We start from the raw sequence: 13,295 nt of genomic DNA, 5'->3' as shown, positions 1-13,295 counted from the left end.
ATGACCAGTTTCATCAGAAATGTAGCAAAAAATAATAATAAAAATTCGACATTTTCAGTTTTTTTTTTCACAAAAATTGAAATATTTAGAGTTTAGAATTTCAAAATAAATTGATTTGAGTAGCCAGTAACGAGTCCCCGTTGGTCATTTCGTATGATATTTGGTCAAACCTACATATCTCATGTTCAAGCCCACCGTGACTATAAATCAAATTTTCAAACTTTGTCAAAAATTCAGAAAAAATCAACGGATTTTCATTTACACTCGAAAAGCATTGGAAGTGAAAAAAAGTCTTTCAAACACTCAGTTATGCTAGCTACTGTAGTTTAGAAATGTGAAAACGTAACTCAAACTGGCTTTCCTGCTAAGTACTCATTTCACACTTTGGTGGTCTTGGGAAAACATTGAAATTTCCATATCTAACAGGTGGCGCTAAAGTAATCCTCCTATCAGAAAATGCTGTAATTTTGCGATTGGCCCCTAATGTCAGTTATGTTTTGACATTTGTGTAGTAAACACATGCGAAATACCCGTTAATAAACAATGTTACGCTACACTGCTCCAGAACGCGGAATATTGCTGACTATTTATTTGACCAACAGTCGGTCGGTGACTTTGGCACAACGTGAATTTCGTCGCAGATTTCCTCGCCGTCCAACGCCTACTGGTGAAACACTGCGACGTTTAGCCGCTCGCCTCGAAGAGACTGGTTCAACACGAGATGCTGCCAGGCGTGGCAGACCCCTGAGTAGCCGTTCTGTAGAGAATATTGCTGCTGTAGCCGAGGATGTCATGGAAGCGCCGTCGACATCGACCAGACGACGTGCCACTCAAATGGGTATCAGTCGACGGTCTTTACAGCGAATTTTGGTACAAGATTTGAAGATGTCTCCGTAGAAAGTCCAGACGGTGCATCAGCTGTTAGCTGCTGACCGCCAATTGCGTCTAACATACGCTCATCCTTAATCACCACCAAGAGGAAGATGATTTTTCATCAAAAATAATCATGAGTGATGAGGCCCATTTCCATCTTAGCGGGCACGTAAATAAGCAAAATTTACGCTTCTGGGGCACTGAAAATCCGCGTGTAACCCACGAAGAGCCATTACACCCGCTCAAAGTCACTTTATGGTGTGCTGTTTTCGCTGGAGGAGTCATCCGACCTTTTTTCTTCGAAGACGTCGCGGGCCAAACGGTTACTGTGAATGGTGAGCGCTACAGAGCAATGATCAACGAGTTCTTTTTACCGCAACTTGATGAATTGGGATTTGAAAACATGTGGTTCCAACAGGACGGTGCAACGGCACACACTGCAGGTGCCACAACCGATATGCTGAAGGATGCATTTCCCGGGCGCCTAATCTCCCGTTTTGGCGATTTGCACAGCCCAGCAAGATCGCCTGATTTGGCCACTCCACACTTCTTTTTGTGGGGCTTTTTGAAGTCGCGGGTTTATGTCAGACTCTTGCAGCTCTTAAAGGCAATATCCGTCAAGAATATGAGGACCTATCGCCGGAGGTTTGGCCAAAGTGATGGAAAATGCCATAAAAAGGGCTCAAATGGCAATCAACTGTGGCGGCGGCCATTTACATGACAACATATTCTCGACTTGATGTAAAAAAAATTAAAAGACCAAATAAAAATAATCCACAAGAAGAATCAAAGTTTTTATTTTTTTTTTTTTAATTACAGCCAAAAAACAGCGCCACCTTGTATTTACTAAATAGTGTACATTCAATTAGTCCCCTCAAACTCTTGAAAGGTAAACCTCAGTAGTTACGATACAAGCAAATCTCACAAATTTTACTACTTTTATATGTGAGTTTAAAAAATTATAGTCTTCTTGTATGCAATTTTATTTAATTTTCTGCTTTTTTGTTTTCATTTTATTTGAAAACTTTCGGGCAAATTGAAAATTCTTTGAATAATTATTGCAAAGTCTAACACGATGACTAGAGCAATATGTTTTTTTTTTTGTTTACGACCTAAACTTGACGAGATTTACCTTTCTAGGATTAATAGTATCAATCAAAAGGCTTACTGCATTAATTATAGGGGGAATGAAACCATCCAATATTACCCGTTTATTGGGCAGAACAAATTTGCCAAAGTCCTGTTCTCCATCTAAAGGGTTATCCACTGCAATAAGCGCTTCCCGTACTTTTTCATTATTTACTAGATTTTTTGTAGTACTAGAAAATACTTTTCAAAGATACATTTTAAAGGTAAGAGGATAAATTGCAAAATGTATAATATAATTATATTTATGGAAGACATGAATAACCGTGCACGCAACCTTGTATTTGTTTTTTTGTTTTTTTTTTTTTGCAAATTAACCACAGTTGAGTAAATCACCTTTATAATTACATATTCATAACGGTTATTTCTGTTAGCTCCTTATATTCACTGTCACTAACTAAAGTACCACAAAGCGTGTAATGTGGACGACGTGTTTCAGACGCGCACTATATTTTGTTTAGTGAATATTTTTGCGTTCAAAGTGATTTTGAAAAGTACTCATACAGAATTTAGAGTAAGAATATTTTCTACGTGATTTCGTTTAGCTATTAAATAGATATATACAGGGTAGGGACATCTAACGTTTGAAACCAGTGTTGCTCATTAGCCTTAACTTAATCAATAAAATCATTTTTTTATACAAATTTGGCCAAAAGTATGTAGCAGCCCATTAATTATTGAATTTTTCGTTTCAAAAAGTGAAGTAATGATTTTTTATCAATAAATCAGTACAAATAAAAGGTACTAGTGATAAACAAAAATTAATATTTAGTAAGGCCACCCTCTGCTTTCATAACAGCAGCAATCCTCTAGGGCATGCTGGGTACAAGCTTCGCTCTTTCGGCGCTCCACTTGTGATTTAAAGCATTTTTCAGGGCAGTTTGCGATGTTACTGTGTTTCTTTATCTTACGTTTTAAAGTTGATATGCTCTGTGGAGTTCAGATCTGGAGGCTGTGCTGGTCAGTCCAACAAAACATTGTTATTGTCTCTAAGCCAATGCATCGTAGTTGCTGATTTGTGACAAGGAGCCTTGTCTTGATGGAATTGGACTCCATCTACATAAATTATTGTCATCGAAAATGTGCATTAGCGAAGGCAAACGTACAGTTTCTAGTACATTTATGTACTTTTGGCTGTTCATGCGAACCTCGCAAATGAACATTTCGCTATACCATCAACAGGCACATAGCCCGCGAGCGTAAGACTGTCTCCCCCACACTTAACAATGGGTACCACGCAATCTGGATAGTATTCCGCGCCAATCCGTTGCCTCACGAAAAGGAAAAAAATCGTTTTATAAGATTTGTGTTATTTTCTCGAAATTGGACTAGGGTAAGAGGCAATGATTGCGTTGTTTTAAAATGATGTATATTATGTAATTAAATGAGTTCATTTTCAATTATATGGGGTGTTCCAAGTTTCTTTTTTAAGCTCAAATTAGACACATATTTTGAGTAATAATTCGTAAGCTGTTTATTGCCAAATTTAGTAGAGCCTAAAATTTATGAATGTTTAATTATAAAGGGTTTTCCAATAGCAGGAGTTATCTATCGCTATCGCGATTTTTAATTTTTTATGGCCGGAATTCGGTGGTAATTGCCAGGGCCGATTCGAGACTTCAAAGATGGAATTCTTGAGACTATCGAGGACATAGGGCAGCCACTTTGCAATTCGGTTATGGAAAATTTCATGAAAAGGATATTGTCCTATTAGCCTGGTTGAGGTGGTCATTTGCCTGATGTTATTTTCCACTATTAACGGCATACCTTCCTCTTTATAATAAAATAAACATCCGATCATATATATCAAAAGTAGCATTTTTCTTTAAATATCAAAATAACACCTGTTATTGGAAAACTCTTTATTTTCCAAATATTACCAGCTAACTTTAAGGCTTTGTACGTGCCACAGCTTTTACGAGGTTTGGGGTTTTCACTTTCCCACAAGCACTTTTACTTTTTAAAACACGTATGAATGTATATATGTATTTAAGCTCCATGAGTTTGGACATTGAATCAAAAACAAAAGCCACTGTTTGTTGGAGATACTACTTCACTTAATAACTTATCTCACGAGTTGATATCAATTAAATAAATGAATAGGTTTAATAGAAGAATCTATACACAGCGCATTCCGCTGCTAGTTTTAATGGTCATGCAATTAATGGCATTGACAGCAAATGTCTGAAATGCATTAAAATGCACGCAAGAGCTGAACTGAGTACTTAATTTCCAGGTATCCTTCTAAGATTAGATCTATAATATTCTGCGCTGGTATGAGTAAGTGTGGGCACAATAAAACAATTTTCATTTGACCTTCTGCTTTTTCACTCTTATACAATTTAAAATAAATTTGTTTTAATATTCCACTCACAGTTCCTCTACTCACTGCTACTTCAACAACTTCAAATCATGTCAACACCGATTGGTCCGATACCCTGCGGCTTGAGCTGCCCCAACTGTGGGAAAAATGTAACCTCGCGTCTGGAATACCGAGCTTCGACGAAGACACACATTCTTGCCGTACTTCTCGCTGGAATGCTGTAAGCTAGCACAATTTATTAACAATTGGGAAATCTTATTACATTAATTAAAATGCCTATTCGATTTGAATACTTTCTAATTGCTACAATTCTCATTTTTCTTTGCATGTAGTTGTCTGCCTTGCGCCTGCGCTTTGTACTGTACGAAATGCGCACGCAGTGTGGAACATTATTGTCCGTCTTGTAATGCCTTTGTCGGAGTTTACGACCATTAAAAATTGTTGGAGGTATTCGTTAAAAAAATTGTTAAAAAAAAATTGTTTAACTTTTAATTAATATGTAGATTTTTTTAGCTCTCTTTTAGAAGCATAGTAACGTAATTAGCTGAATTTGGTGCATTTCCACGGCTAACCCACAACACAAGGCAGTACAGCCAATTCGAGTAAAAATTTCAAATGTATAAAAATTTATAACTTGTTTCTTTCAATTGAACAACTAAATTTTTTACAGCACTGTAAATTTTAATAAACTAATAAAAATGTGTAATTTCATATTGATAGTGTAAATTATGTACTCAGGGGTTTCTACTTTCGGAGTCGGCATGAAACTGCAGGTCATTCCATTAGTAAAACAACGTCAAGACGCACGCCACAAATAGGAGGAAGAGCTGTTCCAAATAACTAACAGAAGTGTACGTTCCAATTACTTTTTTTTTTGTTTTTTTAGGTTGAAGCAGCCGCTAACACTTCCACCAGCATAGCCCGATTTGGGGCCTTTGTACTACAACATGGATACGAAACCGCTACGCCTTCTTAAACCCCTAGTCTTTTTGTGCGTAATTTCCTTTAATTTTACCCAATTTATGTTTGCTTGTATGTTAAGAGATGCTGTAATAAATCCAGCCGTGAATCTTGGCTGCACATAAATACAAGGTGGCGTAAAATTAATCATCATAATAACTTCTGAATAAATTTTTGTACTTAATAAAAAATATGATTTTGAGTGATGGAAATCTTTATTTTGACATTACGCGCTCCACTTTTTGCCTTTTTCTATGTTGCAGCTGTCTAGTTCACAACTGTCAAATATGACTGACGTACGCTGCCATTTGCAAAAATTATAAATCTTTCGATGGGGTGATTTACATACACATTTTACTATTTTCCTTTTCCTTTTTTGATGTTCATTATTTTTTATAAAGGTAGAGTTGATTTTTCACAAAGTGGAGCGTTTTAAATATCTGGGTGTAAACCTTAGCAGCGCTACAGACCCCCTAACCGGCGTGAATGATAGACTACCAGCTACTAATAAAAGTTATTTTTCTCACCTGAAACTTTTCAAAAATAAATTACTATCGAGGTCGTGTAAACTACAGAAACAACAGATGGCTGCGAAGCATGAGTGCTGACATCTGACATAAAGGACGACCCTCTCCGCTTTGAGCGTAAAATCCTCAGACGGATATTTTAACCCGATGGATCTTATGGATAGAATCAGGTATAGTACAAACATTTTGCGTTGTGCTAAAGTTCAGCGGCTGAGTTACTTTTGACTCCTAATCAGGATGGGCAACAGCAGAATTACGAAGAAGACCTTCAACTCTCTTCTTATGGGCAGTAAAAATCATGGAAGACCGCCAAGAAGATGGACGGACTACCTTGATGCAGATTTACGCCTCATAAATATCAGAAAAATCGACGCAATAAACCGAGTTGTATAGAGCGCAATTGTAAAGGAAGCACAGGCTCAACCCGAGCTATAGTTGCTATGATGATGATGATGTGAGCTGATTGTCTAACAAAGACCAAGTATGCAAATCCAAGTTTCAAACTTTATACAAAAATGAGAAAAATTCCACAAACTTTACATTACAATTCCACGATTTTTAATTAAAATTTATAATTTTGGTATGCAGTACGAAGTGTGTTCAAAAAGTATCGAGAATTTTGAATTTTCGCAGGTTACGTATATTCGAATTTCGATTTTTTTATGGCGATATGTTGGTACTCATGTCTCTCAGTCATGCTGACGAGTTCGGCCATTTTGAATGTTCAGTTAATTGTTAACGCCTGCTTTGCTTGCACGTGTTTTGGCTCGTCTTCGATTTTTACCTATTCAAACAGATGGGTCAAAGAACCTGTAGCAAATTTTGTGTGAAAAACGAAATTAAGTGCGCGGATGCATTCCGAATGTTGACTGTGTCATACGGAGAAGCTACTTTGGACCAAAGCAACGTTTATCGGTGGTAAAAAATGTTCTCAGAAAGCCGAGAAAATGTGAACGACGAAAAGCGTGCCGGACGCCCGAGCACTTCAACAACAGACAAAAAAATTGATGAAGTGAAGAAAATAGTATTGGCCAGTCGTCGAATCACCGTTAGAGAAGTTGCTGAGGACTTAAACATATCAATTGGCTCGTGCCATTCGATTTTTTTCAACGATTTGGGCATGAGACGGATCGCAGCGAAATTCGTACCAAAACTGCTCAATTTCGACCAAAAGCAGCATCGCATGAACATTGCTAATGAGATGTTGGACTCCATCCGCGACGACCCAAATCTGTTCCAGAAGGTCATAACTGGTGGAGAATCATGGGTTTATGGTTATGTCGCGGAAACCAAAGCTAAGTCATTTCAATGGAAGCTGCCGCACGAACCTAGCCAGAAAAAACCGCGCCAAGTTCGGTCGAATGTAAAAGTTTTGCTTACCGGTTTCTTCGATTGCAGTGGCGTTGTGCATCATGAGTTCTTGTCACAGGGTAAAACAGTCAATAAGGAATATTACCTGCAAGTTATGCGCAATTTGCGTGAAGCAATGCGCCAGAAACGCCCGGATTTGTGGAAGAAGAAAAATTGGCTCTTGCATCACGATAACGCCCCTGCTCACACATCTTTGCTTGTGCGCGACTTTTTGGCCAAAAACAACACACTAATGATGCCACAGCCACCGTATTCCCCAAATCTGGCCCCCTGTGAGTTTTTTTTTGTTCCCGAAACTGAAGAGGCCCATTAAGGGACGACGCTACGCTACGATTGACGAGATAAAGACGAAGGCGAAGCTGAACAAGATAAAAAAATGATTTTTTGAAGTGCTTCGATGATTAAAAAAAACTTTGGCACAAGTGCATAATATCTCATGGGGATTACTTTGACGGGGACAGAATAGATATTAATGAATAAATAAATAATTTGTGAAAAAAAAACGAAATTCACGATACTTTTTCAACACACCTCGTATTTGAGCTGATTAAATTTTAGTATAACAAAGTGCAAGTTTTACAAGTTCATGAAAAATCGACTTACAAAGCTTTATCTATTTTTGTTGCATTTTTCTTCCTTTTTCGATAAAAGTATAGTGCATATAAAGCCAATATTCGAAAACCTTTTATATGGAAGAAAATACTCAATACCTCAATGAAAAGAAATTATCAAAAATCAGCGACAATTTTGAGCCACTTAAAAGTACACTTCGTTACACTATTATTGATAGGGCTATAAAAATTCATAACCAAAATTTACTAAAAATTCATATATAGGGTTATTCAATAGGTGCGCTTCAACTTTTTTCCGATAGGGAGGGCGAACGACGCAATATTTTTTATTTTTCGCTTGTCATTTGTAAACTTCATTAGTATACATTTCATCATGGAACGCTTTTATGAAAATAATCGTCCTGTTGCTGCTACTTTAAGAGCATTACGGCCATTTTACGGTCCATTTAACAAGCCGTCCCGTTTTGGGTTATGTGAAGTCATTGGTCTCCAGTAACAAGCCGGCGACGATTTGTGAGCTCAGAGCCAATATTGAACGCGAAATTGCTGGAATTTCGGCCGATTTATGCAAAAGAGTGGTCGCAAATTGGGTTTAACGATTGGACTTCGTAAAACGTGCACGCGGTGGTCATGCAAAAGAAATCGAATTTCATACTTAAATGTATATGTTCAAACTCGATAATAAAAAAAAATAGTTAAAAAAGTCAAACCGCTTGTGTTTTATTCAAAAAAATTCAAAAGTTGAAGCGCTCTTACTGAAAACCCCTATATATTATGAAAGCTTTGGGACTTCTTTATTATGGAGCGCACTATGTTTTTATAGATATACAAAAATATAATAAAAAAAATGTATTTAAAAAATTAGATAAAACGTGGTAATTTGTCACACTCCTAATTCGTTACACTCACATACATCACACTGCCAGAGCTACAAACAAACTAATAGTCCCGTCACAATGACTCCGTTGCGGTCACGAATTTTGCTGGCAGCAAAATAGATTACGTGTGTTTGAGTCGAAGGTACCACAGACGTGCCGCTCGCCATGTCGGAATAGACAAAAACTTTCTACTTTTGTCGTACGATTTGTGCGGCGAAAATGACAACTGCTTAAATAAGAACAATTTACTACCACGCAACGTTTTCTCAATGCTGGTTTTATTATATAAAATTAAATGCAGAAAACAAATGGAATTTAAATTAATTGAGACAATTCAAATGAACCCTTATGTGTTCGATACAAGCTTGAAAGAGTAGAGAAAGGACTAGACTTAACCAAATGGTCCTGAAAAATAAATCCCGATCGATACCATAAATTATATTAAAACTCTCTTTCGCTTTAATATGCGAGAATACTATTATTGTGGCGCCACGGTACGTTTCACACCTCACGTAAGTCAAATGCGTTGCCGCAGCGAACGCAACCGACCTATTGTGACAGCCCTAAAAGACTTCCTCGGAATACGTGTATAACTCCTTTAGTAATGTCAAACTGCAAACAGCAGCAGCAAGCAGAATAAACATATAAGCTTTTGCCCGTGCCAAGCACATTCGAAAAAATTGCATACAATGACGTTGAGCATAGCTGTTCTGAACCTTCTCGACTCAAAACACCGTTCGATTCGGCTAATTGTTGTCGGTAACGTTGCTTTGTGACAGTTTCTCCGTTTTTTAGAAATATTGATATACGAACATACAAAAAACGAAGCCCGGAACCGTTGAATTTTTCATTGGAGGTCTGTGAATCAGGAGATATAACGGCTGCCTTCATAACCTTAAAGCCATTGAGTATCACAAGAGAGGGTTAGAACACCTCAAATCCCATGCGTGCGGTATCATATGTTAGATTGAGTTTGCAGCTGTCCATTAATGCAAGAACTGTTTAAGAATCAAAAATGAATTACTTTAGTGAATGAAATGTGCTCAAATAAATTTAATTGATGTCTGATGGCTAACACAATTTTTTTTTTTGTTATTTCGGCGCATTATAGGCATTTGTATCGTCATATAATTAGGACCTCGATATCGTGGACTCGAGCTGTTTATTAATCTTCATTGCTGTCGATGATACTATAACTCAGCAGAAGGCAAATGCCTATGTATATTATTTTCATAGTTTAATTAAGCTCCCATCCATAGCAGGTCATCATACCGACCCAAGGGAGAAGTGTTAGAATAAGTTAAATGTACACGAGCATTAACTCCTTTTTTTAGTTAATATGACCCGTGATAATTTTCATAATTCCGTAATCGTTATATGGAATAATTTCAATGCATTTGCTTTGGCTACTGTGGGCGATTCAAACAATCGGTTACGAATACACTAAGGGAAGTACTATACACAAATTAACTAATACGAAATGTTTTGGGAGCAGAAAACAAAGAAGATGTGGCAAGCGCTCACAGTTACAAATAAATTCACATTAAGCAGTAAGTAGTTAGTTAGCCAAGACGAATTGGTTAGCTATCATTCTTGGCAGTTAGCAATACTTTCTCGTTGCATTTGATTTTTTAGAACCAAAACGAATTCCCACAAGGTGAAGTCAGTAGAGCATAAGCACCATTGGCATGCATTTTGTTTTTGCAATTTGGTAGTTTGACCGTCAACGTTTTAATCAGAATAATGGCGCAATAAAAGTGAAGTAATAAGGTAGCTTTCTCTGTTAATTTTCGAACATTCGTCTGCTTTATATTTTGCAAGTTGCCTTTATTCGTTGGACGCCTCATATGTTGCTACTTGGCATTTACATATAAATGTAAAATTTAGGAGACAATTCTAATACTATTTTCTTTAAAATATTATTTGCTTGTAACATATTTTAATAAATTTTTCCGAAAAAACGCGAAATCTGTGAAGAGTCAATTATTTGTGAATAACAACGTAAAAAAATATTTTTCTTTAAAAAAGCGATTGAAAAGCAAAAGCTAGAATCGGATATTCTTTATTGATCTCTTATATTGACAAATTTAATTTCATTTATTTAAGCATTATATATTATGACATAACTTTTAATAGTGGACAATTTTGTAGGCACTATTTTGTATAACATTTGCTATAAAATCTTCTAACCGATTTACTAATACACAACATTGGTTGGCTCATATCTAATTTGAATAGAAAATATAGTAAAAGTAATCCCCCTATGGGGAGATGTTCAAATTTTTGCAAATGGCGTCGTACGGCAATACCATTTGGCACTTGTGAAATAGACAGCTGCAGTATACAAACAAACAAAGATTTTCACAACTCTATTATTTAAAAAATTATTCAAAAACAATGGATAATTAATTTTCGCCACCGTATATGCTAAAAATTGGTTGATATATTTGGTTTAATAATTTTTCATGGTGGGTAGTATTTCCAACATCAGATTAAAGAAGTCACACGACAGCGAGTCACCCTGTCTGAAACCTCTGCTCGTATTGAGCATCGTCATCTTGCATAGCCGTATTAGTTTTGCGGGGATACCAAATTCAGACATCGCGGCATACAAGTAACTCCTTTCCGTACTGTCGAATGCTGCTTTGAAGTCGGCGAAAAGATGGCGTGTGTCGATTCTCCTTTCATGGGTCTTTTCCAATATTTTTCGTATTGTGAATATTTGGTCGATGGTAGACTTTCCAGGTCTAAAGCCACACTGATAAGGTCCAATCAGTTGGTTGGCGGTGGGCTTCAGCCTTTCACACAATACGCCCGCTGGAAACTTATAGGCGATATTTAGAAGACTAATCCTGCGGTAATTGGCACAGATTGCAGGATCGCCCTTCTTATGGATTGGGCAGAATACACTTAAATTCCAATCGGCAGGCATGCTTTCATCCGACCATATTTTGCATAGGCACTATTTAACAGGTTCGAGAAGTGTTTCCTCCATAATTTAAGGTTGCTCTGTATGTGAGTCACCAGATCGCTGTCTTTGTTCTTACAGGAAAACGCCCCGGTCTTAAAACCGGCGTTATTCCTATTGGCCAGCATCTCAAGCTCCTCGCACTCACGTAATTCGGCCTCTCGTTTCTTCTTTCGGATAATACGTCTCTCTTCCTTTTTCAGCTCTCTGTAGCGATCCCACATGGCTCGCGTTGCGCCCAATCGCAGCGTGACTCTATAGGCGGCATCTTTTCTTTCTGCAGCAGTATGACATTCCTCGTTGTACTAACTGTTTTTTTTTTGTGCTCGCCGGAATCCGATTTTTTCTTCGGCGGCGGTACATAGAGAACGAGAAATGTCGCTCCATTGTTCGTGCATGCCGGTTTTTTGGGCAGTTGAGTGGCGAATCTTCTGACTGTCTGTTGTGATAGCAGCTTTTCAATGTCGAACATTCTTTGCGTTGTTAGATGTACGTTTTTCGCTGCACAGATGTGTGTGCGTAGTTTGGCTGCAACAATGTAATGATCCGAGTCGATGTTGGGTCCTCGGATCGTACGTACATCTAATAAACTAGAAGCGTGTCTTCCATCTATCACAACATGATCGATCTGGTTTCGCGTTTTTCGATCAGGACACAGCCAGGTAGCTTGGTGTATATTTTTATGCTCGTCCACCGGAGTGAACGACAGTACTTGGCGACGAAGTCTCTGTCCCACAACAAATCCGAAACCGAATTTGCGCTCCTTTACATGGCAAGCTTCTTTACGACGCAAGGTTCTATGTTTTTCTTGCCTTGCCCCGTCCATCGCATTTCTTGAATAGCTGACATCACTGCCTTTACTCTCACGAGGACATCAACCAACCGGGCAGAGGCACCTTCCCCATTAAGGGGCCGGACATTCCAGGTGCATGCCCTCAAATCGTATTCCTTAGTTCGTTTGCAGCGGTCGTCATCAGAATAGCGAGGTCTCATCCGAGGCTTTTTTAATATTTTCATTGGGAAGATTTTTAAGTGGCGGGTCCCAAACCCAGCGCACAACCAGCTACCCTGGAATGCTTCGCCTTCTCACGTTAGCGCACACCCGTACGGCTGCTCGGAAGCTATCCAGAGGATACGTGAGTTAACCCCGGAAGTTGTGAGCTGCTTCAACCATATGCAGAACAATCGTCCTGGCCACTCCCAAGTGTATGGCGATCAGCAACTTTCCCCATTTGCATGGACTTCTACAAATGGAACCATCCTCCTCTGTATATATATTACAATACAAAAAATTCAGTCAAAAATGTTAAGTATATTTCATCTCGTACCCCTTTAAGAAAATCTAAGAGGCACTTCCACATCTTTCGCACTGCTCGTATTACTTCACCTGCATAATTCCACTATGAATCGGAATGTAAACAAACAAACAATAATACACAAAAATATCAATTCAAATTGGCATTCAAATCAACGAATCGCAAGAAAAAAATAAATCAATAAATACTCTAGTAACTTCCCCTTATATGAATTTGCCTTGGCTAGAAACGACCAGAGTATTTGCTAAGGCGAATTGAATACAGATCACAATTCCAAGGTGGATTCGCCTTGTCATTATTCAATCTCTCTATTATTCTTGCGAAATCGAAGTGATAAGCGGCACGAGCACGAGCATGTGAA

The 13,295-nt window shown here is 37.9% G+C and overlaps 1 protein-coding gene across 1 annotated transcript; it reads left to right on the top strand.

Moving 5' to 3' along the window:
* Nucleotides 1-2,411: 2,411 nt before the first annotated feature.
* LOC129245499 (lipopolysaccharide-induced tumor necrosis factor-alpha factor-like) lies at nt 2,412-4,794 on the top strand. Its single transcript, XM_054883693.1, has 3 exons — nt 2,412-2,533; nt 4,396-4,562; nt 4,675-4,794. The coding sequence occupies exons 2-3, from the start codon at nt 4,432-4,434 to the stop codon at nt 4,775-4,777; spliced, it is 234 nt and encodes a 77-aa protein (XP_054739668.1). The 5' UTR covers nt 2,412-2,533; nt 4,396-4,431; the 3' UTR covers nt 4,778-4,794.
* The last annotated feature ends 8,501 nt before the right edge of the window (nt 4,795-13,295 follow it).

This window comes from Anastrepha obliqua, chromosome 4 (genome assembly GCF_027943255.1).
Source record: "Anastrepha obliqua isolate idAnaObli1 chromosome 4, idAnaObli1_1.0, whole genome shotgun sequence".
Taxonomy (NCBI): Eukaryota; Metazoa; Arthropoda; class Insecta; order Diptera; family Tephritidae; genus Anastrepha; species Anastrepha obliqua.
The sequence above is the reverse complement of the archived record's forward strand: the minus strand, read 5'-3'. Positions and strand labels throughout refer to the sequence as shown.

Excerpts from the sequence above, each read along its gene's own strand:
- LOC129245499 (XM_054883693.1), top strand. The coding sequence starts at position 4,432 with ATGTCAACACCGATTGGTCCGATACCCTGCGGCTTGAGCTGCCCCAAC. Across the intron at positions 4,563-4,674 it reads GTACTTCTCGCTGGAATGCT|TTGTCTGCCTTGCGCCTGCG; the intron begins GTAAGCTAGCAC and ends CTTTGCATGTAG.